We start from the raw sequence: 27,915 nt of genomic DNA, 5'->3' as shown, positions 1-27,915 counted from the left end.
GGAAGGCAAATCAGAGCTGAAAAGTTTCAAAGGATTTTTAAAATTTATTCTTGTTTTGTTTGAATATCTGAATAACTTAAATTTACAATCAAAAACTGCCAGAAAAGAAATAAGGAAAAAAATAAAAGTTTAAAAGGAAAGATATATATTACACCTGCATTTTGCTTAGATTTGTTTGAGAGGAATTACTTTTAGAAGTTGCCGTGAAAATTACTAAAGTTGGCAATGCGAATCTGGGGGTTTCATGATATGATGCATGGAATCGTAGTCGAACAATGCTGCCAGATTCAATATATTAAGAAACTGAAAATGAGTATGAATGAAGAACAAATTTTGCAGTAGTTTTACTATACCTGGTACTATTGCTTGCGATTATTTACAAACAAAGATGGCTGGTGAGGTTGTGGTTGATGCTTTGCCATACATTGATCAAGGATACGATGAACCTGGGGTTAGAGAAGCAGTAAGTACTTTGAATAAAATATATTTACATCATTGAACACTTGCAGTAGGTGAACCATGGTGCAGGGTTACAATAGTTCATTATAAAAATGATAATTTTAAGCTTAAAATGAGCGCATGTGAAAGAATATTAGATACTGATATCCAACGGCAGAACATTTCTACTCAATATAGGAAAGCTGTATTTTTTGTACGTTCGGTTCCGAGGTGGAAGTAGGGCTCCGTGGATAAGCGGTTAGTATATACACTTTTGGCGTGGGAGACCCACGTTCTATTCCCATCAGGACAGTGCTTAAAGTGACATCAGATTAGGTGACGGTATGGAACAAATATGACCACCTAAAGTAGTAATTTTGACAGAACTCTAAAGGCCATCTCTACTTCTGACCTTTTTGCTGGGGATGGGCACGAGTCGAGCTGAAACTCGACTCGACTCGAAACTCGAAGCAAATTCGAGTCGAGTTAAAGATAATATTCTCGAGTCGAGTCAAAGGTAATATTCTCGAGTCGAGTTCCGAGCCGACCCACTGTTTTGAGGTCGAGTCGAGTTTGATAAATGGCTCACTCGTTTAGCTCGTTTTGAATCATTGCCTGAGTACACTGGAAAGCGAAATCTATGAGAAATGTAAGCAGTAATGTGGGATATTTTTAGTGTTGCTCACAAGATGGGACACTGCTCGCATCTCGTCTCGTCTTGATTAACAAGACTACAATGGATTTTTATAACGAGACAGCCTCAAATATCGTAAGCACCAATATAAGTACCGGTATATACTGTAGTTCTTACCACCAAGGGTGAGAATTGCACGGTATATATTTTGACCCGAGACAAAAGCCCAAGCCAGGTAGTGATGTTAACTGGCTCAGTTCGGTTAAACTGAGCGAGCAGCTTGAGCTGGCTCGGTTGAAATGAGGCACCGACTCGGCTCAGGTGAGCCATATAGATACAAACTGCCTGTCGTTCATGTTTGTACACGGTGTTATAATATTAATAATAATAATAAGAAGAAGAAAAGTTGTAGTAAGTATCATTGATAATTATTATATTGTCTATGTAGGATACTTGAAGAAAGTACTTGAAACTACACACAGCATTTGGCTCGACTCGACTCGAAACTAGAGTCAAATTCGAGTTGAGTTTCGAGTCGAGTTGGAGGAAATCTTTCGAGACGAGTTCTCCAGTCGAGCTTAAAGATGCCTGTTTCGAGTCGAGTCGAGTTTCAATGAAAACTCGCTCGAACTTGCTCATGCCCATCCTTAATTTTTGCACCATTTTTGACGTGAAAATCCATAGAAAGAGAGAGAGAGAGAGAGGACTAAAATTTAAATGTTTTACCAACTATCATCAGCCTAACATAAATTAATATTTATAAAATGATTTTGCTTGAGCATATCGGCGATCTAAATGTGGAAGGACAAGGATGGTACGTTAACTTAAATATTGCATTTGCAATAACATAGTGATCTAACGCGGCCTAATATGCTTTTGCGTCTTGATTTCAAGGCTTTGTAGGCACTCTCGTCTCTAGTAGTTAATGATTCTTTCCCAACTAATTTCCATTTTCAAAAGCTTTTTCTGGTCTAGTCTCGTCTCGTCGTCGCCACTAATTTTCTTATAATTGTAAACACGGAAGTGCAGACAACGTGAAAACATTAATTTTGATTTTTTTTTTAAAAAAAAAGTCGTGTCAATGCCAGGGGTGGATCCAGGTTAAACATTTTTGGCGGGCACGGTAGTTAGAATTATTTGAGAGGGTGGGAGTGGAATTGATAGCTCAAATGCTGAAAAAGAATCAGGAGTACGAATTCTGACATTCAAAGGGTAATAGGGTACTGTTATTTACTTTCGAAGCAGCAGCAACAAAATCTTTGATAATACAAAAATATATTTGTTGACTCAATGTCAACGTCGTACTTATTTCTATGTGTATTTTTTAACACACAATTTAAATCAGTTATTTTTACCGGTATGCCATACCGGCCGATTTTCTAACTTTCAGATGCATAACCGGCTCACTTTAAGCACTGCATCAGGAGCTTATGTGGTTTGGAATCCACACTAATCAATAAGTCCACGTCTCATATAGCCTCGCTACTGAAAAGAACGCTAAACTCGAAATCAACTCAACGCAGATGGAAGAAGAAAAACAAACGTGCCTCCTAGTTTAGTTACACATAAAATAATGACATATTCAGTTCTTTTATTAGTAATTTCATTCTTACTATCTTAGAAAGTGTTTCTTAAGCGAAGAATTGCATCACTGGTCGCAGAATCACTTTAGGAAGACCTACCAATTACGAGTACAAATATAGCGTGGTGAAGTTATGCCATGACCTTCTCGGACCTCGTGTCGCCAATAGGCGATATGTGTGTTATACATGATGCATGCACTGAGACCCCATGTTGCCTATAGGCGACATGCACTCAGCGGACAATTGACAAAGATACGAAAGAAAAGTAAAAATTGGCTAACGGTATACAACCAAAGGTAATTATAATATTGAAATATAAAGTTTCTACAAAAAAATAGGCTAGTTGCTGGGCCCGAGAAGGATAAAGTTACAAAAAACATCAACTAAGAAGCCACTAGAAAGCGAGAATTCTATTTAATCGGGTCAAGTCAGAAGCGTAGAAAGGGTCTGTGCTAGCGAGGGGATGCGTCTGTACGGAGCAGGCGATGGGTATACGCATAAAGGAGGATAGTGGAAAAATATCATAAAATGCATGGCTTCTGTGGTGCACAACTTTGGAGGAGATGCTGAACACCGTCCCAAAATGTACTAAATTAGGTTAGATTTTCCTCTTATTTTCTGTAGTTTCAATTCGTTTTTACACTTACGACAAACTATTCGCTTGATATGTTTTTCATACTATTTCAGCTACTGGCGCTCCTTACTTTTGTACAACTCCATAAAATTCAAACATGATATGTGACAATCTTGTGATTTACGCACTGCCTTTCCCATAAATCATAACAAGTGTACCCCTCCACTAAATAGTTCCTTCCGCCTCTACATATAATGCCGCTTACAACGTCAAAAACAACTAACAACAAGTATTTTCTTAACTTATTATACTCATCTGGCTTTCACTCACTCTGCCTCACAAACCAAAAAAAAAATCTCCAATTTATCAAGTCAAATTTCTAAAATTGGTCTGGCGACATAGCAGTAAATTTTAGAGATATATGTTTACCTAAACTAGAGGGGGGAAAGCAGACTAAGAATAATCCGTCAAATTAAAAATAGCGTTTTCCCTTTTCTTGCTTTAAATACATCTCTAAGGCGTTCTGGATCCTGGCACATGCCCAAATAATGCGTACAGATGGTTAATATGCGTGGAAACTGATATACCATGGAAATGGTTACGTGATGTTGTATTATCTGCTATCCTATTATATGGAATTATTTCATCACAAAATTCACTCGAAGTGGCTTAGAAATTGTTTCTTAGAGGAGCAGGCGCGTTAGCGACGGAGAAATGCACATAGACGACGGTAGTGCAAACAGCACTTAATATCAAATAGATTAGAGCATTTATAATAGTTTAAAAAAATAGTGACTTCGTACTTGTAAACACAAAATACAAGTTTCCTAAATCATGTAGAGATACTCTGCCGGAGGAAATGAGTATGTTACGCAATCGTCTTTGATATGTACTAACCCTAGTATAGCTCTTGTAATAGGTTTACATTACACTTGTAAACATTAAATACTGCTGTCCTCGTCAGTATTGTGAAAAATTCCTCCTAGTGTGCAGTTTAATATCCTACTCCTACTCTTAATCGGACCGAAATTTACCACGAAAGTTGAGTGCAATAAATACAAAGAAAAAAAATAATGTGTCCGTGAATAAAGGAAATTCGGATTTATACGATTCCCATTAAGTAATATTTTCTTCTCTTTCGTTCGTTTGGTATTTTGTAAAAGAAAAAAAAAGTTTCTCATTAGGATAAGGAATTAGATTTCAGTTCTTTCAGCAGCAATGGTCATGTTAGCGCGTCACGCATCAGCGATGACTCCCTCAGTAATCACATACTGGGGAGTTGAAGAAGGAAAGAAGCGCCCTGGGTCTGACTATTATGTGATTTGCGAGCCCTGTATTTGCTTGGTGTGAATAAGGAAAACCTCGCTCAGGGTAGCCGACCTGGAAAAGCTTTTACACTTTTTCGACCGATTGTCCTCATAAGGAAATCGAACACGGGACCGCTAACACCAAAGGTGAAAGTGTTAGGAGTACAGGGTTTGAAAAAACCCGAGTATTTTTTAAAAAAAACCAAACCCACCTGGGCCCATATGGGTTTTTTCGAAATATTTCAATGTCTTTGGGGTAAAAGTGTTAAAACGTGATTTATATTTCAGGATTGTCATTATCATAATTTACAACAATTTTCTGTTCACTACTGTTTTGAAAAACTGGCCGCCATTTTGAAATTTTATATTGAATCGCCGAGAAAGTTTATACAGGAAATATAGAATGTCTCTTGCTTTCCTCAAAATTTCAACTTAAAAGTCCGAAAATTGCACCCTGTAGCGTGGATACACGCTAGTTGAAAAATGGATGTCATTTTGAAATATTACGTTGGATCGCTACCAAAAAACATATACAGCTAATTTAGTGTCTCGTGCTTCTACTCTGAAAATTTGTTTTTAAAATACCGAAAATTACGCTTTGTAGCGTGGATTCCCGCTATTTAAAAAAAAAAAAAAAAAAAAAAAAAAAAAAAAAAAAAAAAAACGCCATTTTAAAATCTTACGTTGGTATGTCGCCAAAATCTATGCAGAAAATTTAGTGTGTGTCACGCTTGTAGCCTGAAAATTTAAACTTAAAAGACCGAAACTTGTACCCTGTAATATGTGTGCAGACAAACGAACAAATGTACAGGGTTTTCATAAAGTCTGGACGGATTTAATTTGCTTATAATTTTCATAAAAATGCTCATATTGAAATCAAATAAAGTGCAAACGGTAGCGGAAGGATTAAATTTTTACCTGTAATTTGCACCAGCTCAGTTCATTCACCGCTACACCTCCAACTGGGCGCCATTTACGTCCACAATCGACTTCTGTGGGCTGTTGATGATGCTTTCCCTTACCCTGCTCACTGTTGCAGGCGATGTTGGCGGCCTCCCACTTCGAGGACGGTCCAGGACGCTTCCTGTCTCCAAGAACTTAGCATGCCACTTTCGGATTGCACCCTCAGTCGGTGCCGGCTTTTTGAACTCTTTGGTGAACCTTCGACACACCGGATGGAATTTGGTAAGAAACTGACCCTTGCCCTCCCTCTCCCTCTCTCAACGTGTTCAGAGTTGCCGCTTATCTAACAGTGTTGCCAACTAAAAATTTAATCCTTCCGCTACCGTTTGCACTTTATTTGATTTCATTATGAGCATTTTAATGAAAATTATAAGCAAATTAAATCCGTCCAGACTTTATGAAAACCCTGTAGATCGAATCATTCCAGGAGCCTCAATAACGTTCGCCAAATGTAGTATGAATGTCAAATATATTAATTTAAAACAGATAATAATTAATGTATTATAAAATAAATGTTTCAAAATATCATATGGCAAATATTTTCCAGCGTAATATAAGTGGTTTTATTATTAAACTTCACTTCCGATACTTTGCGCGTTCAATTATGGGAATTTCCCTAGCACTAGCAAGACGGTAAATGAAATTAAATATCTTCCAGCTTAAAATAAATAGTTTTATTGTTGAAGTATTCACTTCCAATGCTTTGTGCATTCAATTGCGGGAATTTTCCGAGCACTTTTTTCATGACGGATATTGCCCGAAAATGCAACTTTCGTTACTGTACATCGACACTAGTATTACTGTACATCGAAGTTTAAATTCAGCGCCTGAAATAGTAGGATTACATAGTCTTCGGAACTCCGAGCGTTAAGCTCCTTAAATTTGACAAGAATTTTTACACTATTGCTGGTGTTGATTCTCCAGAATGCTTATTTGAAGAGTAGCAACTAATGACTGAACTAAACTGTTGTTGTTGGAAAACCAAATTTTACTGAAGAATATTTGTGTTACCATCTAATGTATGAAATAATACTATTAGCTTTACTAATGTATTTACATATTTACTGGTAATACAGGCACCTATGGCCTTAAATTCGTCAAATGTATGAGAAATAACGTCCCACGGCATCGCCGAGCACATTATTCACGGAAAGTAATTTCTAAAATATAAAATTCCATATTTTACTTCAAATAGGCTATAATCGCAACCCATACATTAATTTGTTCTATAATTATGTCAAGCTAAGGTAAGCTTTGTTGTTCATTCAGTGGATTCAGAACTTCATATAGGTCTAATATTGAATGTTGTGGTATACTCTAACATGAAAGCATCTAATTCGCCCAAGGTAAGTCCAAAATCTGATAAAAGTCACTTTCAATGTGATTATCTTAGTTGTACCAATAATATACTAACAAAAAGCTCAAAAACCCAGGTGGGTTTTAAAGTGGGTTTTTTCAGGTCGGGTTCGGGCTAGGCCCACTTGGGCAAACCCTAACACTGCATGAGCCATCCGTTTCTCATTGCTAGGTCACCGAACTATTCTGAAGAATTTCTAACCTACTATTCTCCTCCTACTAACTATAATGTATTTGTAACGTACCATGCGGTCACCATCTGCGAAACCTAAGCCATCCTGACGATACTGATTACAATAGACAATGTGTTTCTGTCGTGAGAGTTATTTCGTACATATCCTACACCTGAAAACGTTTCGAAAATCTACATTAAGGCACTTGTAAATACAATATACAAGCACGATCGAACTGCTGCTTGCAGGGGCGAGGTAGCACAAGTTTGTGTGTATTCCTCAAGTGAATAACCTAATAATGATCAGTGACGTTGTACAGAGGGACTGATTCCTCTAAAAAATCTATTGTGATGGGAAATCTGAGCATGTCATACAAAACTTTTTTTTTTTTTTTTTTTTTTTTACTGTACAATAATAGACAGTACACACTCCACAATACATTATTTGTATTGTACACAGTTCACGATATATTATTTCCATTAAACATAGGCTAAAATACATAATTGCAGCAGCTTTGTCGAAGTAGTACATAGCACATGATTTCTATTCAACAGAGTTTGAATTACATAATTGCATTAGTACTTAGTTAATGTAGTTCAAAATGCACAATTTATGTTAAACATAGGTTAAAATATACAGTGGTTTGTGAATATAGTACATAATACACAGTTTATATTCAACATACATTAAAAAACACAATTTTGCAACTCCAGATATTAAAAACCTTGTTGTATGATCAATACCTCGCAAAAAGCTCTGAACATCCCTTTTACTATTTCTGATTTTTCTACATAGAAACAGTGGCCTAGTATTGTATGTTCCTTCTGACGTTTTGCAGGAAAAGTTCCTAACTGATGCTACAGAATTATTGTTCTGGATACATCTTCATCTTTCTTAATATTAGTCATAATATTCCAGAAAGATCGTTGACTTCCGTTAACGAGATCGGAAAATCGATTCCAGACTTCTCTTAAATTATTTGTCCTTTCTGCTCCGTTCAATGTAGCTTCATGCACGTTCTACATTTCCTTAGGAAAGAGAGGAGGATATTTCTTGAATCTAGAAACAAGTCCCATCGTGGTGTGAGATGTAACACGTTTTAAGATACCACTAATGAACGTACTCCTGAAAATAAAATAACAAATCTTGCGATATTTCTGGGAAAATTCGCTTTAAATTTTTCTGAATGTGCACTGAGTTAAGGGAAAGTAGTATCCTCGCACAATAACATTGTCAGGAAAATATTTTCACTGCCTGCAGACACGCAACTTCAAAATCTATCATTACCTCCCAAGGATTGAAAAATATGTACTTCTCTCTCGCCTTGGTTACCAATCCCTAGCATCTCTTCATAACTGGCCCTACTTCTCCCGGAAAGAAAAGCATACACACAAGTAACAGTAGTCTCCAATATGAGCCCTAATTACTTATACCTGTTTGAAAAGATCCGGACGTAATGAAAAATTAGCATCTGCATACCGAACTTGGGCCATCTCTAAATCCTTCAGTTGGTCATCTGTGATAACGAGTATTCGTATAAACAGGGATATTGTAAACACACAGTGTATCTCATGGTACTAGATTCCTTACCTGTTGGAGAGCTTTATCGTTACGGATCATGACTTAGCACACGCATTGACATAGAAATTCAGTTGATCCTGCTTTTCTTATGCTTACATTATTAAACCATACAGTTTGTATTACGTTTTTCATTATTATTTGCGAGGTAAGATCTCTCCCTATGTAAGAACTATCGTAGAGCAGCAACGGACTGGTTGGTAGCGTGGAATATTAGCCGTCTTGTTGAAATTAACATTCATTGTATGAAAGGGATGTAGTACTTGAGTAACAGCAATTGTGTTCACCAAAACAACATGGGGTTCAAATGTTACGATTACTATGTTTCCATCATCATCGTAAAACGCCAATTATCGCAGACGATGGCACTGCACATTATATGGTACGGTAACTTTGGTGCTGTGTAAGGGACTTCGTGCTCAATGCGCGGATTTTGCTCAACTCAGTATCGGAAATTATGCTTATTAACGAGTCCATTGAGGTGGAAATGGGCTTCGTTTGATGTCGACAGTTTTGTGCATAAAATCATCGTCGTCTAACTTCCTCGACAGTCCCTTACAAAATTGTCTGAGTTGTAAGTGATCATTAGCTTTCAGCCGAGGGACTACCTGCAACTTGTAGGAATGAGACTTGTGTAAATATTGGATGCCTCCATAGAGACTGACGTCAAATAGATGATGGCATCTCGGACATCCTAAAGTGTTCTGTTGTGTACGTACTGTAGACAGCTTTTTCTTAGTTGAACAAGTTTCCCTTGAATTGTACGTTTGTAATTATTGCATGGGCTGATGGAATTTGTATGTCGTGCTAGGTTAGTGTCAGAATTCTCGCCAAGAGGCTGCTACACTATCATTGTTATAAAAGGCTTTTACTAATGGTAACTCTCAGAGTTGCACACCGCTACATATGTCCAAAATTTCCCAACTATTTGACAGTTTGTTCGTAATTCAATTAATACAGGAAGAAATTGTTAAGTTTGTAAGAATCCTAATACGTATTTGCTTTTTTCTGTCTTTAAATATTATTTACAAATTATGGTTTAAAATTTTGTTTTCAGGCATTGGCAATGGTGGAGGAGGAGACCAGGAGATACAGGCCAACGAAGAATTATTTAGAACATCTTCCCCCTTTAAATTTAGGCGCTTTTGAGGTAAGAGAGTTTTTTTCTTTCTTTCTTTTTAGCTGTCTTGCTGTACGAAATAGATTAACGTAATAATTATTTTATTACTTTTGTTTGAGAATATTTTGCCAACATTTCGTTTAGATTAAGGGAGTTTATTTTTAATACCATACATTTTATTTATTTGAAATATACGAATTGATTTTATAAACACAATCAAATAGTCACACGTGCAATAGAACCTTCAGAACTAAAGACTTTAAAGCAGTACGTAGGAAACCTTAGAGAAATTTCAATGATTACAGCAGCAGTCTCAAGATTTATAACTTATTCTGATGGTATATTACATATATCACCCTCTTGGCTTTACATGTGTTTAAGCAAGAAGTAGAACGATAACGAAGCAATGTAAAATAGTTCCATCAGAGTGACTGTCGTTTGGAGACAAATGCGAACCTATCTGTAACAATCCCGCCAAGTGAACTTTGTGGTGGACAAACACCGTGTGCGTGGGTTTTCTCGGGATTCTCCCGTTTCCTCCCACTTTCTTCATTCCACCATTTCTTTCATCTCTCATCATCACCGTCTCCTTTAGCCTAACCGGCATAAGCGTGGGACGTAAAACTCAAAAATTTCATTTCCATTTCTATATGTAACAAGTAATTTTATCATGATAATTACATTCATAGAATTTTTCAGCTTCTTGATTTATGAGTTTACGGGTTATTATCGTAAGAAAGAATAAATAAATAAGACTGATATTTTGGAATCTTACTTGTGAATTTAAATTTTTTTTCCCTTTTCTTTTGAACTTGGTGTGGTAGGCGGATTTTTTCTTTCTCCTTTTATCTTTTTGATTTTTGTAACACCGTATTCGTATAATAATTATATCGTTCAATTGTATTTGTTTATTATATCAGTTGAAGAAAATGCGTCTTTGTAAACACGAATTTTAGATTACAAGCGAAAGAATTGATTTAATCAAATATATGATTTTTCTTAAGTAAAATTAGTATCTTTAGAGAGAAAACAGAAGTCCTTAAGAAACTGCTGAAAAAGAGGAATAGGAATACCAGAAAAGGTAATAGGAGAGCGTAGGAGTTAGTGAAAGGAAAGAGGAGGACAAAAAGTAAAATATAATGAAGTGGGAAGGGGGAGTGTAGGGGTAAGATTAAATTTGAAGAATGTGATATGAATTATTTAGAATAAACAGGGACGAGGTTAAAAGAAAGGATTAAACAACATAAAGACAACGTAAGATTGAAGACGGGGCAAGAAACAACACAGTGTATAAACACGTGAGAGAAACAGGACATGAAATAAACTGATAAGTTTAGAAGACCAGAAAAGGAAGAAATAAATATTACAAGAAAGTGAAAAGTACCACAAGAGAGATATATATTAATGAATTGGCCTAGTGTACTAGGTATTTATAATCTGTGGAACAAGGTACTAATGAGATAGAAAGGAAGGGATAAAAGAGAGCAACAGAAAATGCATGCAGTTTATGATAGAGAACAAGTTAACGCAGGTGTGTATCAAAATAAAAGTTTTTTTTTTTTTTTTTTTTTTAATTGAAAGTTTGAACCGAAATAAAATTTGATATCTGTACGTAATTAAACACTTTGAACTTAATAGCGTTAGATGTATGCTCGTTAAAAGCGACTAAAAGCATAATTTCTTTAATAAAAATGAAAATTTCGTAAGCGGACTTTAATTAATAATGTCTTTCCCTTTGATTTTCTGTGTAGACGGAGATAATGAGAACAGAATTCGAACGAATGCAGCAGAGGCAGCCAATGGATGTGCTGAGTATGAAGCGTTACGAATTGCCACCACCACCAGCTGGAAAAATGACTGATATTGCTGCATGGACAGAATGTGTAGAAAATTCAATGGCTCAGTTGGAGCATCAAGCTACGAGGTAAGAAAGAATTGCCAATAAAGATTTAGATTAAGGATATTGATGAAACACATTTCTGGCTTAAAAATAAATAAAGAGGATTTCCCATTACAAGTTCGTCTATTTGGCAGCTTATGATTTCAAAGTATATAAATAAAATGTTATCCATTCCATTGTACATTTCTTCAATTTCAAATTTAGGTGTGTTACGTTCAATTAACGTAACCTTAACTTGGTTTATCATGTCTAGAGAAACCAAATCGGTAGTAAGTTAATTAACAATGAATATTATATACAGGGTGGTAAGATAATACACCGACAAACTGAATATGGTGATAAGTACATATGTGTTAAGTAAAAAATTTCTAATAAACATGAGTCGAAAACTGCACCGTTTTCACGTGAGAGGCGTTGAAAAAGCTCTTATAATGCCGAATATCGTACGAACGAGGAAATATATCACTGTCGGGTTAAGAGATTACACAGAAAATGAAAAGATGTACGGAGGGAAGTGAAACGGTCGCCGCGCAAGTAAACTCCACACAGACAGATGGAAAATCCCCAACAAAAGGTTACTACTAGACACAGAAAGACAGGAAAAGGGGCATGAAAGCGTGGTGAGACCCACAACTAGTGAGTCTCCAACAAACATGCAGAGGGGGATTCCAAGGTGTATTGCAAAATTACCACACAGAGACAGAAAGAAGGATCGGCCATATACTGAGACACGAGATATTAGCACTTTTAACACGCCACAGGACCAGTACAACACTGGATGCCACGAGAAACGTGCAGTTACAGAATAATATATCTTCGGACAGACGTACAAGAGCACATTCATGTTAATTTCGTTATAAGCAATACGGCGATGGAAATACGTAAGAAAGAATGTAGTGATATAAGACATAATGTTGTGCAGGGCGGATATTTGGAAAATCTCCGGGGCATTAGTCAGCTGGGATCTCATACCTCAGTATGTTAATTAGTGGGCAATCTCAGTCGTGCGTTGTAAAGGTAGTTTGAGTAGAGGATGTTGTAAGTATGTGCATGAGCAAATGAGTATATACATTTTTCCCAAACTGGCGGACAAATTTCGTATGAATGGACGAGTGAACAGTAACTAGAGAGAGATCGCACGATTGTACTACGACACAGATCCCAACATGGCGCAGCCACATCATACAATTTTTGATGCTGTGTATCGTCATCAGCATAAGACAGGAACATTGGAAGTAGCAACTCTAAACCGAGGACAACTGACTATGTGGACCAGGAATACCTGCAATTGAGAAAGGTATTCTCCGAGACGTTGAAACGGATCTCAGTGTGAGCTTCAGGCATGTGGCTCGAATCCATAGCGTGAAATTTCCTTCATGAAAACAACATATATCCCTACTACGTTTGCCGCATGCTACACAAAGCATTTTGTCTTTGGTTTCAGCAGCAAACCAAATAATGAGGTATTCGTGCCATCTTCTGTTGCGATTCCATCACCAGTTTCCATAATACCCATATATGTGGAGGAGAATCCACATGAGTATCTATAAGAAACTACCACGCCGAGGAGACGCCACTGGACGTACGAGGGAAAATCGGAGTCTTTGCACCTATTTTTCTTTCCAACGTGTAATACATTTTAATACAAAATCGAGATAAACGAGCGATGCGGTAGGCTTTTCTTGGAACGACCCCAGTATAACTTCCGATTTCTTCAATCGCACGGTGCTGTTATCAGTTGCCAAAAGATCGGAGTGCTCAGGACGTCCACGCCATATGAACAGCGACGTGTTATTCGTTTTCTATGGTTCAAGGGACATACAGCCGTAGATATATACAGGGAAATGCAACCAGTGTATTGGGATAAGTGTTCAGCAATGCGAAGTGTGCAGTGGAAGTGCAAGCTGACACCGGACAATATTACGAAATGGTGAAAAGAATCGACGTGTTCATCTGAGGGGCATTGTCAAAGAGTTTACATTTCCTATGGTAGAGTTCATAACATTGTCCATGATTCATTGAGATACCACAATTTGCAAGTTGCCATGTCGGTGGACTCTCAAGCTTCGTAATGCCAACAAGAACAAGCAAATGTTCATGTCACTGCACCATTTGCAGCGTTATGTCGAGGAGGACGACAGTTTTCTGGACATCGTTTTTACTGTCAATGAAACATGGATACTGCCTTACACTCCTGAGTCAAAGCAGCAGAGCATGGTGTGGAAACATTTCGTCTCGCCAATGACGAAGAAATTCCAAACAAAACCATCAATCAGAACTAATGCGTACAGTGTTTTGGGACGTTCGGGAACCCCTCTTACTGGATTTCCTGAAGGGAGGCGAAACCATCAACGCAGATCACTAGGGTCGCAAAACTCTCCCATCTGCGTACAGCCATTAGGGGAAAAAGGTCATGATATTTGGGATATTGACGATGTGTTTTTTCTCTATAATAACACAAAACCGCATATGGCTAATACAACAATCACCAAACCTCATTCTTGGGGGTGGGAGATTATGGAGCCCTTGCAGCTCACACCTTGCCCTCAGTGATTATCATCTTTTTGGTCTATTGAAGAGGTTCACGAATGACACCGAAGTGCAGAACGTTGTTTGTCCCGACCTCCTTCGCAGCGGGCATCAAGAAACTTGTGAGACAGGTGTCTCAACAGATGTGATTATGTGCGTTGAATATTGTATATCTTGTTTTTCGTTGGTTGTTTGTTCTCTGGCAATCAATTTGTCGTCGTACAACGACTTATGGGGCTAATGCAAGATGGGATTTCTATGTATTGATGTATTGAACACTTTTAAGTTTATTTTAGATCTCTAAATTATTTTCGATGCATCGACCAGATAGTCCTTTAGGAATCACTTAATTAATTATAAAAATTACGAAAATGAATCAATCATTTATATTGCTAAGCCAACGATTATTAGAAACATAAAAAAGCAAAAGCAAAGCACGTAGGGAATTTGCGGGGAAGAAAGACAAACGCTGCTTGATACGCTCAGAAATACCATCATGAAGAGTGGCGGAAACGCACGAAGCGCAGACTGCATGCTCCTGCGACAATCCCCAGCACTACAGTGTACTGATCCTTTCCGGTTGCATGCGCCACTCTATATATTCATGCCTTTGTGCATGTAATTGCTGATTAGATTTCAAATAAGATTTCAGCAAATTCCTTATAATCTATTTTAGGTATACATATCAAAGAAATGAAGTTATGTCTATTTGCATATAAGTATGTTTATCTGTGATAATGATTTGTGATTTTTATTTTATTTATTTATTTATTTTAATTTTAGAATTTGTAATTTGGAGTTAATGTTGGAATATGGATGTGAGGCATGGAAACATTATTTAGAAATTCTTGTACAGCTGGTGACTCAGGCTCAAAAGCAGTTACAAAATATCAGGTAAGCTCTAATATTTGATTACGGTTTTCGTAAGGTGAGTATGAAGTGCGCCAATCACCAATAGATCTTTCCACTGGATTTTTATTACGGAATGCCAATATGCACAATAGTTAAAACAATTCCGATGTATGTTGAAACTGTGCTCGTAGACAAATTGAATCAATAACAAAGGATTTTTTTTTTTTTTTGATATTTTGTTGTATTTCTTTTAAAAATCCTAATTAAACAAAGTGACAATACAATTCTCTAATAAGACTCTCTTCAAAGTTACTAACTGGTTAATTGGGTCATACTCACACCATTCCTCCTCTCAAAAATAAGAGGAATGGACTGAACTAATTGGGTAAACATAGAATCAAGTTGCTGAGGTGTAAAATACTCTTTAACAATGGGGAAAAATAGAAGAAAGAAAAAAAAAAGAAAAAAACGGAGGACTATCCCTGGTTATTGATTAGGTTTTATTTTACAAATAATTTCGTTGTCTGCTTTTTTGATTTTGACAGAATTAATGGAAATTATGTTGCTTCATTTATTATACAAGGCATCCCGTTTACAACACAACCCGGAGTGGAGGTTGTATAAATTTTGAACCGAAAGTGATATATGTATAATCCTTTAACGAGGGCTAATGGAAAAGTTTGTGCAATCAATATGATCAATGTGCGACCATTGGAATATGGAAAACCAGTTATACATAGTCCTTTAAGATAGTGCTTCATCCCAAAAGCCAAATGAAGCCGCTCAATGCGTTGTTTCGGTGCTTAACTATATTTGAAATCATAAAAAATCATTGCTCAAAAGTGTTCATGAAAAATTTCCATTTCTCACCAAAACTACTGTGAAAAATAAACGAATTGTCTTAAACAGTCAAAGGTAATTTAAGTATAGAAACGCTTATTCTTTCGAATTTTATAATAGCGGGACACTAGCACCACTGTTGGTAGTAGTTTGCAGAAACTTGTCCAGCAGCCCTCATACAAAATTTAAACCTTGTTAATATTGATATTTTTAAACCAAGAAACGACGAATGGAGTTCATTGGTAATTTTCAGCTTGGGTAGTTGGAGTAGCTATTGCATGGAATGTATATTGCTGAAGAAAGAATAGTTCATTTTTATGGATGGCTAATCAATAAATGCCACTTTAATGGCAAACTAATGAAATGGTATTTTCTTAAATTTACTCTATGCATTGCCGATATTGCTGGTGTTGAATGCAACAACATATGTATTTTGTTACTGTTTATCACATGCAAATACTGAAACAAGAAGAAAAGAAAAGACATGGATTTGTGTGTGTGTGTGTGTGTGTGTGTGTGTGTGAGAGTGAGGGTGAGAGTGAGAGTGAGAGAGAGTGTGTGTGTGAGAGAGAGAGAGAAAATACTTTTACATACATCTGGTAATCATGCAACATGAAAGGAAAGGGAATTTCAGCTTTACAGATGTTGGAAATGTCGACCTTTTTCATCCAAACAGAGGTTCACTTGTTTCACCATGTCGGCAGCAACTGCATGAAGAATTAAAGAGTTTACTATTCGTAATGGTTGTGCGAATGTTGGTTTCCAAGTCTTGTGTAGTTCGCGAATTATCTTTGGGAACTTGTTTAAAATAACCGCATACAACTAAGCTAGTAATATCAAGTCAAGGGCGAGACAAGGCCACAAGTTGTTATTTATTACACGATTAAAAAAAAATAACACACCTAATGTATTACATGTTGCTTAAAGGATGGACCATTTATCTTGAAACTCCCTTGTAACTTTTAAACTAGTAGATTAAAATACGCGTAAATTTCGTACAATGCAGGTATCAACGACAGTGGGACATTATTTGAATACTCTGCAATATTACCAGATTAACAGTGTTGCCAACCCAAAATAAAGTTGTATTTTTTAAATGGCACTACATTTTGCTATTGTATAATGCAGATCTAGATATCGAACGAAAACTTACAATACCACACTTCTTATTCAGTGTTGCAAACTAAGGGCGCTACAGTATCACAAACAACGAAAAATAACCAAACTTCGGAGATTTCTACATCAGTAATATCTCGAGTGAGACGAACGGGACACAATGCACATCCAATGTACCTTAGTATCGAATACTTTGAACGTGATATGACGTATTTCGAATTAGTGGAAACGAAGTTGGAAGGAATTTGACTTGTTTCAAAAAGCTTCATTTCAAAAAACTCGGATAAGTACTACTTCCAATCGCTAAAATGATTTTCAATAGATGTAAAGATCATAACATCCTGTTCAGAAACTTGATATTTAAACCCTACACTGGTAAAGTTTGCAAGGCTACTTTCTATTATGCAATTCCGAGAACTTGTAATCACAGCCTACCAAAAACTATCGCTATAATGTTACAGAAACAAAGGAAAGCAACTATATTTTTTAGAAAGTTCCCACAAATGCGACATTTTAATTCTTTTCTAGAATTTGTTGCATAGTTATCGCGGAATTCAAAAAGATGAATATTTAGAAAGAGCTGATTCTACCTCCTACCACAAACTGTTTGCTACTGATACTGTTGGATATCTCTACATTATAAACATTAAAAAAAAAAAAATCCTTATTTTGTTTTACACACTTCTAAATCTTCAATTCTTGGAAAATTTAGGAACACAGATCATTAAGGATTAATATTTGTAATTGGGTGTATAGTTGACTCTATAAAATTTTAAGGTGTATTTATTATTTTATGTTTATATCATATTTAAGGTGTATATCATATTGAAATCACGCTAGAAAATGAAACAACTGTCATCAGCAGTACTTGTCTAAAGCGCTTTCAAAACTAGAAGCAAATTGACAGCTCAAAAGCACGTACAGATTTGTTTTGAAGAAGGGAAACTGTCATAGTTATTGCGGTCACTCAACGAGGGTTGAATCATAAACGTCATTTTAGCAACAATGGGTGGAGGGTCTCCTTGACAACATATCTTAACATTCCAGTGTTGCCGCTAGTAAACCCGTGTTTTCAGAAGGAAAGAAACTATTTTAGTCTTTCGTTTCTTTGTGCGTGGAAGTGGTTAAAACACACACACATACAGCTACTCTTCTCCGCAACATGCAGAAACTGGGATGACAAACATATCCTTTCATTCATCCAAACAAACCAATATTTAGAAATTTTTCTTGTCGCTAAGACTCAAAGGACAGTTCCAGCTGAGACTCACTGGGATGCGTACGAAGTGGCAACAGCGCACCACGTGCTTCTCCAAACGCCAATTTGTTTCTAGTTTTGAAAACACTATAGTTTGCCGAATTTTTTTATGGAGCAATAATATCTCGTTTCCGAATTTTAGATGGGAAGCTTCTAGCAGTACTAAGGACGAAAAGGTAAAGACGGAGATTGAACAGGATTGAATACATGAGTTATGGAGGCATCCACACAAATAAGAATAAAATTTCAGATTTGTTTTACTGATTCGGATGAAGGGTTATTAAAAAATCGATTCCTAATAAGGGAAGATAATTTTAGCAGATGTGTGTGTACAGCGATATGTCCTATCCTTCGAATGTTCAGGTAAACCAAAGTTGGAAGATCATTATATTTGGTGGCTCTAACATATTGTTGAATTCTGCAGTGAAATTTCTTTAGTGATGCCAATAAATGACTTTTTTTTTTTTTTTTTTTTTTTTTAACCATTTTGTACTTTATGATGCCGAGCGCTTCCCAGCTATACATATTTCTGTATTACTGCAACGTTAATGTAAAATTAATTTTGCACTAACTTTAACCATTTCTTGTTACAGGAAACAGATTCAGGAGATAAACTGGCAACGAAAGAATATGCAAACGCAAGGCGGAGAGAAGCTGCGACAACTAGAAGCATCGTGGGTAGGGCTAGTAAGTAAAAATTACGAGATAGAACAAGCATGTGCTCAATTGGAAAAGGACATTGCAAAACTGAAGCAGAATAAAGAACAATGAATGTTGTGCAAGTGCGGACTGTTCACGATTCTTATAAGTACGTTGTTAAATATTTGTATAAAGATTTGTAAATAAATTGCGTTTAAATTCATGAAAATTTCATTTTGTCAGTATAATATATTTCATGATTTTTATGGATACATTGTTTTCCTGTTGTAAATAAAAACAAGCAAATACGAGTTTAAAGAAAGAGGTCTATCCGCTTTTTCTCTTCTATTCTTTCTCAGAATTACCTAGAATTTCCAATACTTCGTGGGCTTTGAAAGGTACGTTAAAAAATGGATGAAGCTGATTTGTGGTAATTTATTTGCGAAAGATTATATTTCAAAAATCATGATCTTTGTTCGTTGGAATCTCCTCGCGTCATGGTGGCCACTGGGATCTGGGGCAGAGCCTCCATCTAGCCAAAGTATTTCGAATCGCTGGAAAAACAAGTAGCCCGACCGCACAGCATTGAAACTGGGCTCACACACAGGTGAAGGAAGGGGCTACATTTTTCTGCCGCGCACGTGATCGCAGTGGTGGAGGGCTGGCTCTACTCGCAATACTTCTTTACTTTCTGGACGGTTCTCATGAATATATATATATATATATATATATATATATATATCCAGGGCCGGATCCAGGATTTTCTGACGGGAGTGTACCAATAACTATCAGTACATCTGAGTTAAATTTGAAGTTTCTAAATGCCTTTAGGCATATGTGGGTGAATAACGAATCATCTTGGAAGTGCTCAGTGTGTGGTCTCGGGTTCTCTCCTCCTGTCCTCTCATTATTTTCCCTATTTGACTTGAGAAATATATATTGTTTTGTTTGCTGAATCCTTTTCCTGCAATGTTTAGAAAATCGACTTAAACTATTGTTTTTGCAAAACTCCGCTTTCTTTTTTTAAGGCCCAAATGGAAACATGAATGAAGAAATTTTCTTAAAATGTTGCTATTTTCACTGCTTGCTTCTGATTGTAGATAGTGTATATTTACAACGAATGGGAGTGCACGTGCAGTTGAGTTGATTTTAGTTTAGCGTCCCTTTCAGCAGCGAGGCTACATGAGACGTGGACCTACTGATTAACGTGGAATCCGAACCACATGAGCTCCCGCCGGGAATCGAACCCGGGTCTCCCACGCCAAAGGCGCTTAGCCACGATGGAGCTCAGGAGTGCACGTGCACCGTTACATCCCCGTAAGAGAGAGATATTGTATAAAAGTGTACGTAGTTTCTATTAGGGAGTTGAGGGAAAAATGCCTTTTATGACCCTTTCTCATTCTTGTTTTCAGCTTTTTTTCTATGAAAACTACTCCTAAAATTCCTAACCCTACTCGTAAGTGGCCACCACATCATAGAAGCTAATGGGGCCGATGTCGTACCCTTTCTTCGGACACCTTCGGAAGCTATACTTGATCAGGACAATGATCGGTAACGTGTCACGAAATGTGTAAGCCTTCTTCGAGGAACAATGGATATACCTCTGTTTCTCTAACCAGCAAGGTTGCCTGAATATCGATGGTGCATCGATATGGTTGGTCAGCACCTTGTACGTCATCGTCTTGTAGCAGACAATGTCGAAGTTTGTGGATACACATCTTAGAAGCAGCTGGCAGTAAGTTCATGAGGAATGCATTCAACATTCCATACTATGACGTGTAGAGGCTCTGACTCCAGTAAATGAAGGCTTTTACCATACTGATTTATTAAGATTAGAAGTGTTGTACAGTTTTGAAATTTTAAACATTTCTGTATAGTCATATAAGGCATCTCTAGTATAAATTTCATTTCACTTACACATATCTTTCTACGTTGGAATTTTTACAAACAGCAGTCTACTTTAGTTAAGAAGTTATTCAGCTACGTAATGAATAATAAGCTTTAGGAGTACATCATCATAGGTATTCTGCCTTTATTGGCAGATCACTTGCAGCAGCTGAGAAGCTTCCATGCTCCACGGTCCTCCGCTAACTTCTTCGCCCCCTATGATCTTTCGCGTATGATCTTTCTGTTTTTATATCATCCATTAATTGTAGTCTCCTTCGCCCCCTCCCTCTCTTTCTCGCCACCATACCCTCTAGGACGTCCCTCATGATACAATCTCTTCTTAGGCAATGTCCCAACCAGTTTTGTCTTCCTCTTCCTAATAATATCTAAAAGTGTTATTTTCTCACCCACCATTTCTAACACTCTCATTCGTTTTCCGCTCGACCCAACTAATTCTTTCAATTCTTCTCCACACCCACATTTCGAAGGCTTCCAGTCGATTTTCATCACCTTTACGTAATGTCCACGTTTCTGCCCCATACAGTACAACACTCCACACGAAGCATTTTATGAGTCTTTTTCTCAACTCTTTATTCAAGGTCCCACAAAACAGACTTTTCTTCCTCCTAAAGGCTTCTTTCGCCATTCCTATCCTTGCTTTTATTTCACGTTCGCACTTCATGTTATTACTAAGAATACTACCCAGATATCGGAAACTATTCACTTGTTCTATTTTTTCCCCTCTAACTTTTATATTTGACACCGACCCCTTCGTTCCAATTACCATGGCTTTTGTCTTTCTAACATTTATTTTCATCCCATATTCTTCAAAGTCCTTTCTCATTCTTTCTAACATTTTATTGATTTTCTTTTCAGATTCTGCAACAAGCGCCATGTCGTCTGCAAATCTTATGCATCTAATCATTCTACCTCCTACCGAAATGCCATCATCATCATGTAAACTCTTTTTCACTATCTCTTCGAGATAAACATTAAATAGTGTTGGCGAGAGGCAGCATCCTTGTCGAACTCCCCTTCCAATTGCACTCTCTTCCGTCAGTTCTTCCCCTATCCTAACACTTACTTGTTGGTTCATGTATAAGTTTCTTATGAGTCTTTAGGAGTACAATAAACACATACTTTTTATCCACAAATTTCGGCTATTTTCTTTGTTGGAGACCTCGTTGAATAAGCCTATTCTACGATTCCAGTGACAATGAGTTGACTTCGAAAGTTTCACAGAATTCATTCTAAATGAGTTGAGTAAATACTTCTAGTGTTACCGCGCACTGCAGACGTGAGCTATTTGTTCGCTTGAGAAATTTTCATTCTTTGATCAACTTCAACTCCAGATACAGCGAAACCCCTCTAACAGTAAGTTGGACACCTGCAGTTCCTTCGAAACCTGTCCCAAGTTAGAGGAGTGTCCAAGATAAAGAGGTAGAGGTTTGTATTATGGCCATGTTACGTAAAAAAACATCCTAGACTAGTACATGCACATCAATACGCTATATTATAAGTTTTTACGTTTTAGGTACCCGGTTTTTTCGAACGCTACAAGTTTGTTACCATGATTCTACAATAACGCTTTTGTTTCTATATCAATATCTAATGTTCAATATTGTCGATTTTGAAACCAGAAATTCATCTGCTAGTTTCATACAGCTATCACCGTTATTTAAGCGATCGATTACCTTTTTCGTTTCTTCTAATGTCAATTTCCGCTTACTCATTTTTACAACTTCAAACATCTTCTGACGCCGATCATACCACAGACGAAATTGTAATGTTTAGTTTGTACAGAGTAAGAGTATTTGCACACGTCCCCGGCAATGCCGGATCCGACACCGACAATGCCAGAACCGGAACCGGGGCTGCTTTGCACACGCAGCCGGCAAAACCGGAGCCGGATCCGGCAATGTCGGTGCCGGCGCTGCTTTGCACACACATCCCGGTAATGCCGGTGCCGAAAGGTAGTTTGAGTTTGAACGTGAAGGAGAGAACATGAGTCCGTTTTATACATTATATGAAAAGCTGCGTACATATGATTCGAAATTTTCTAATTAATTACTTTCGTATGTCTAAACAAACGTTCGATTTCTTAGTACAACGAATTAGTAATCATATTTAGCGCTGTTCAGATTTTTTTTTTTTTTGCAAGAGCCGTGTAATATTACAGACTGACTTGAATAAATGGAAGGGTCGTTCAATATCTGAGAAGTAGCTCAATGCAAAGAACAAGGTTAATTGTATTACGTCAATCAAGTGACGTAGGAGCATTAACGTCTAAATCCCCAAATATCTTTTCTTTAGTACACAAAGGTATATTTGCTCTTTGTGTGTGTGGATGTGTGCGCACGAGGTATATGGCCTTCTTTTGGTTTCTTTCTCTTTTTTTCACTTTTGTTGCCATAATTTTAACATCTATTTAAATTTCTCAAAATTGAAACATGCTGAGATCAAGCTATTTAAAATAATAATAATAATCTCTACAAAGGCAACATTGCGGCTGCCTATTCACTCAGTATACAATCGTTCTATGGAACAAATACCAGACAAGACAGAGTACATATTTTTATTACGATCTATAAGGTAAAACAGTATGCAGCCACAAGAATAGAAATTTTCTTGTTCTGTTTGTGCATTTTTAGTTCTTTCTGTAGCTGTGTTGTAGTTTTTACTTACTTTAATTTTATTATGCTTGAAAATGCCTACTTTGTTATGCTTGAAAATGCCTACTTCTACGATTATGATGGATATTTATACCGTACATACTGGGTTGCATAATTAACAGGATAACCACTGGACAACTATCCTAGATTCATAATTTCTTCGTATCTCCATTTTGTTCATTTCCGCCAAGTTGATATTTTAAAAATTATGACTTCATATATGCTAAGACATATTCTCTATCAAAACGAATCCAACGACCCCTTTGTTTAAATCGTTTAAGTAAGTTTCAGCTGTAGAAGATAACAAATTAATATACATACATACATGTGTGAAACTCACTTTACGCGTTGCCGTAGTTGGATAATTCAAACAAGATCCGAATTTCTATTGCTGAGAATTTATGTAAATAGCAAGCCACTATATCTGTGGTACCTCACAGCCATTTTTATTATTTCATTCTTCATTATATATTCATATGATGTGAAAAAAAGAAAATAATAAAAAACCCGAAGTAAAAAAAAATCCAAATACAGGAAAAGAAACAAGAATACACAACGGCTTGACACTCACTCACTGTAGCTAGATTGAAGAAACCTATCAACAAGCCGGGTCCGTCTTTGCCGGCTGCGTGTGCATCTACGCATAATAAAACATTGCCGCCGACAAAACCGGAGCCGGAGCCGGCACCGACATGTCGGCGGCTAGTCCGGCTGCATTTGCCGGAGCCGGGAGTTCCACCGGCTTTTTTGCCGGGTCGGAAAGCGTGTGCCAGCTACCATTTGATTACATTGCTGCCGACTCCATCGCCGGCATTGTCGGGGACGTGTGCAAACGCTGTAAGGAATGTATTGCTGGCCACTCTACCTGTCACTTCCGCCTGTTCTAGGAATTTCATGTTTTCTCATGAGAATAGGTCATCTGTTCCTCTTCCTCACCCACCATTTCTTCTCGAAATTCCAGCAATTATCTTATCTCGCGAATCAATAGAGCATAACCTTTTGTCAACGGTTCATTCATTCTCCTTTACCTGTGTGGTGTACCTTTTAGTGTCCAACGTAGTTTCAAATGTATGTGTGTCCAAGATGCAAGCGGGTGTCCAGGTTACAGAGGTTTACAATATATAGAAATCAATAAAAGCTTTTCTGATTCCGAAGAAAAGTATCCAAGTTGAGGAGTTTCACTGTATTTTTAGGAACATTATCGTTAAGCTTGTTTCTCTTATTTTAAATGGTATGAATTCATTCTCTGCCTCGTTTTAACCAGGCAATAGGCCCCATTGGGCGATTTTAACTCCAATGAATAGGAATGGCTACAAATTCTAAAAGAAAATTTTTACGGAAGTTATCATGGAAAATTGAATTTTATCATATTATACATATACGCAAATTACGAAGTTAGTGTGAATATACCCTATGCACTTAATTTGACCGATTTCAACCCCAAGCGACAGGAGTATTTGTATTCAAGCTGTATTTAATCGAAATTGATCAATTTTACTAATATAGAGGGACATTGTTTGATCATCACATTATATACATTCAAATTTCCAAGTTGGGGTGAATTTACCTCTTTTGTCCTCTTTTTGTTGACCGAGTTCAACCCCATGTAATCAAAGGTATTTGCGAAGCCTCAAAGAAATTGTACACCCAGTTTAAATTAAATTTGACATAACATCGCGCAATTCGCATGAATTATTCATGTAAATAGTGTTTCTGTAAAAACAGTGAATTGACAGAAAGTACAGGGACAATTATTAAGGGCAATCAAAAATAGAAATTAAGTCACTGAATACTTTCCACTTATTGGTCTTTAAAGAAATGAAACGTACAATAGATGTAAAAGTAAGAATTCGGTGATACAGTAATAAAAATGGTGCCGATGGTGTTCCCAGAGAGGAATAAAATATTCAATTCAATAAGCACGGCGGCACAAAGTAAGCCACTTTCCTTATTATGTTCCCTGTATAGCTTCTATAAGTAGATATTACTCCTAAGAATTTCAATTCCAGGCAGTAGGCTTCGTTGGGAAACCTTGAAGTACGCATACACCATGAGTATATAATTTTCTTCCTTAAAAAAATGGGATGAATTCATCCTCTTGCGACTGATCCACTTTAACTTCAAGCAATCAGAGCAATTGTCTCAAAACACATGAAAATTGTAGAATTTCTACGACATTTATCGTGGGACACTCTTAAGATAGGTGAATTCATTTCCTTATTCTTGACCAATTTAAACCCAAAGCAATGAGGATAGGGCAATATTGAATCAAAATTGAACTATTTTTACGAATATTACCTATAGTGTAAAACGTTATATTATCGCATTACGTATGCAAGCAAACTTTTACTGAGGTTGAGTTTGCTTCTATTTTACGCCTTTTATTCTTCACAGATGTATATTTCAAACCCTAGTCTTATTTCCCAAGCCTCAAAGAAAGTACATGCTAAGTTTCTTTAAGACTGGGTAAATTTTATCGAAGTTATCGAGAAACAGACAAATACCTATTGCGTCGAATGGTAGAAAGAATGTGATTTACGCTTGCGTCAAGAAGTGCATGTACTTTAAATTTTCTTTAAAGACACACAGAATTACATGAAGATAATTCACTCCTTGTATTCGTTTCTCTCAAAATAATTAATATTTTGTGATTTTAAAATACACGCATACAAGTATTCATGATGATAAATTCCAAAATTCTGATTTCATAGAAATCTGTCCTCCATAAGTATTAAGAGCCATTTTTCTTCTTCACGAAACATATACTCATTATTGGATAACAATGATCATCTTTTGCATGAAAGCTTGTGATATTAACTAATACTCCTCTCCCCCCGGGAAGATTGTAATCTAACTTCCCTTTTTTCTTCCAATATTGAAAAACGTTTGAAGAAATATTTTAGGGATCAATTTACATTAATGCTCTAAATTTGTTACAGTAAGTAAAATCTATATTTTAGTGAAAATGCTTGTACTTTAAAAAGTTAGATCTCGAGAGTTAAAATAAAAGATAATTTATTTCAAATTTAAATTAATTTTATTCTGTATTATTATACATATGTACATTAAACCAAATAATAAATGTATATTTAACAGAAAATAACAAATTCATCATGTAAAATATTTACTTTGGTTACACAGCAAGATCAGTGTAAAACCAAACCAAATCATGAACATGTTTTTATCTATACACAAATATAGTACAAGAGTACCTTTTCTTTCTTATGTGGAAGTATGTGATATCAGTGCTTTGTGTGTGATATACATACATTTATATATTTATATGTATCTATATACGTTGTGAATAAAGGAAGTTATTGTACATTATGTATGCTGTTAACATCTCAAAAAATATTTCTCTCTTGATTTAGCTTATAAATTAGGTTATTTTATGCCGTTATAATACCGATTCTTGTTGTCAAAATATTTAATGTTAAACATGGTCAGTTTGTAGAACAATGTGCATTAATGTCATTACTCCGGTCTTCAGGAGATATTTCATTATTTTTAAAGAAAAACATTATTTTTTTAGCCTCCTACCTTGAAATATACATTCTTTCATCTATTTTGCATCGCAAGATATAAAAGAATTTGGCATATTTTTATGGAACAAAATTACAATTTCCTCAATTATTGCACAATTTAAATTCCAATCCTGCGTTTATATTAGTACGTAAAGATTACGATATCTTCGAAAACCAATTAGCCAGGAAGAAATATTACACATATATAATTTTACCACAGGTATATTCATAATGTTCTTTTTCTATATGCGTGCGTGATGGCGCTTCAACAAACTTTCGGAACTGCTTAATTTTACTGTTTCCCTGTAAATACGTAGTAACATGTTAGTTGTAATGTAACGTGGGCTGTATTACCAATATTTATATTAATTCAATTCTTAATTTGTTAGTTGATGATACTTGCAGGCCCTGATACGGAACGAAACTAAGTACAATAAGAAGTAACTCAACTTTACAGAAATTCATTTATTTTCTTAGTAGCATGTTTTGACAAAATTTTATTTTCCATCGTGTTTTCGTCTAGCATTACAAAGTATTAGTAATATTTCTGATACATGTGTTCAGCAAATTAAGAAATTAAAATTCCTTTCTATAGTTCTAGAAGTGTATGTAACTTTTCCTTTCTAACTGGTTGCATGTAGTACGCACTTCCCAACTTACACAACTGCAAAGAGGTGTGTAATGGTAGTATATTACAATATGGCAGTGTATTTTGTTTGTAAATTACCATACATGGGCTTACTTATCTTAGATTACATCTTTGTTATTAATCTTGTAGTTAAATGAAGTGCTTGGCACATACTTTATTTTGAACTGCAACAAAGAAGTGCATATTGTAATATGGGGAAAATATAATGATAATTTTGTTTATATTTTAAATACATTGTACTATCTGCATCAGACTACTTATTAATGAAATTTCACTCAGCTGTTATAATCCAGACTCTAAATGATTATAAGACAATGTTAATT

General features: G+C 36.3%; 1 protein-coding gene across 1 annotated transcript; it reads left to right on the top strand.

Annotated features, from left to right (window-relative positions):
• Nucleotides 1-307: 307 nt before the first annotated feature.
• BCAS2 (BCAS2 pre-mRNA processing factor) lies at nt 308-26,746 on the top strand. The gene is made up of 5 exons (XM_081735950.1): nt 308-463; nt 9,664-9,756; nt 11,478-11,650; nt 14,939-15,049; nt 18,815-26,746. Exons 1-5 carry the CDS (start codon nt 320-322, stop codon nt 18,990-18,992), a joined length of 699 nt encoding a protein of 232 aa, XP_081592076.1. The 5' UTR covers nt 308-319; the 3' UTR covers nt 18,993-26,746.
• Nucleotides 26,747-27,915: the final 1,169 nt, after the last annotated feature.

Source organism: Thermobia domestica, chromosome 13, assembly GCF_964235325.1.
Source record: "Thermobia domestica chromosome 13, izTheDome1.hap1.1, whole genome shotgun sequence".
NCBI lineage: Eukaryota > Metazoa > Arthropoda > Insecta > Zygentoma > Lepismatidae > Thermobia > Thermobia domestica.
Note: the sequence above shows the minus strand (reverse complement) of the source record. Positions and strands in the feature narration are given on the sequence as shown.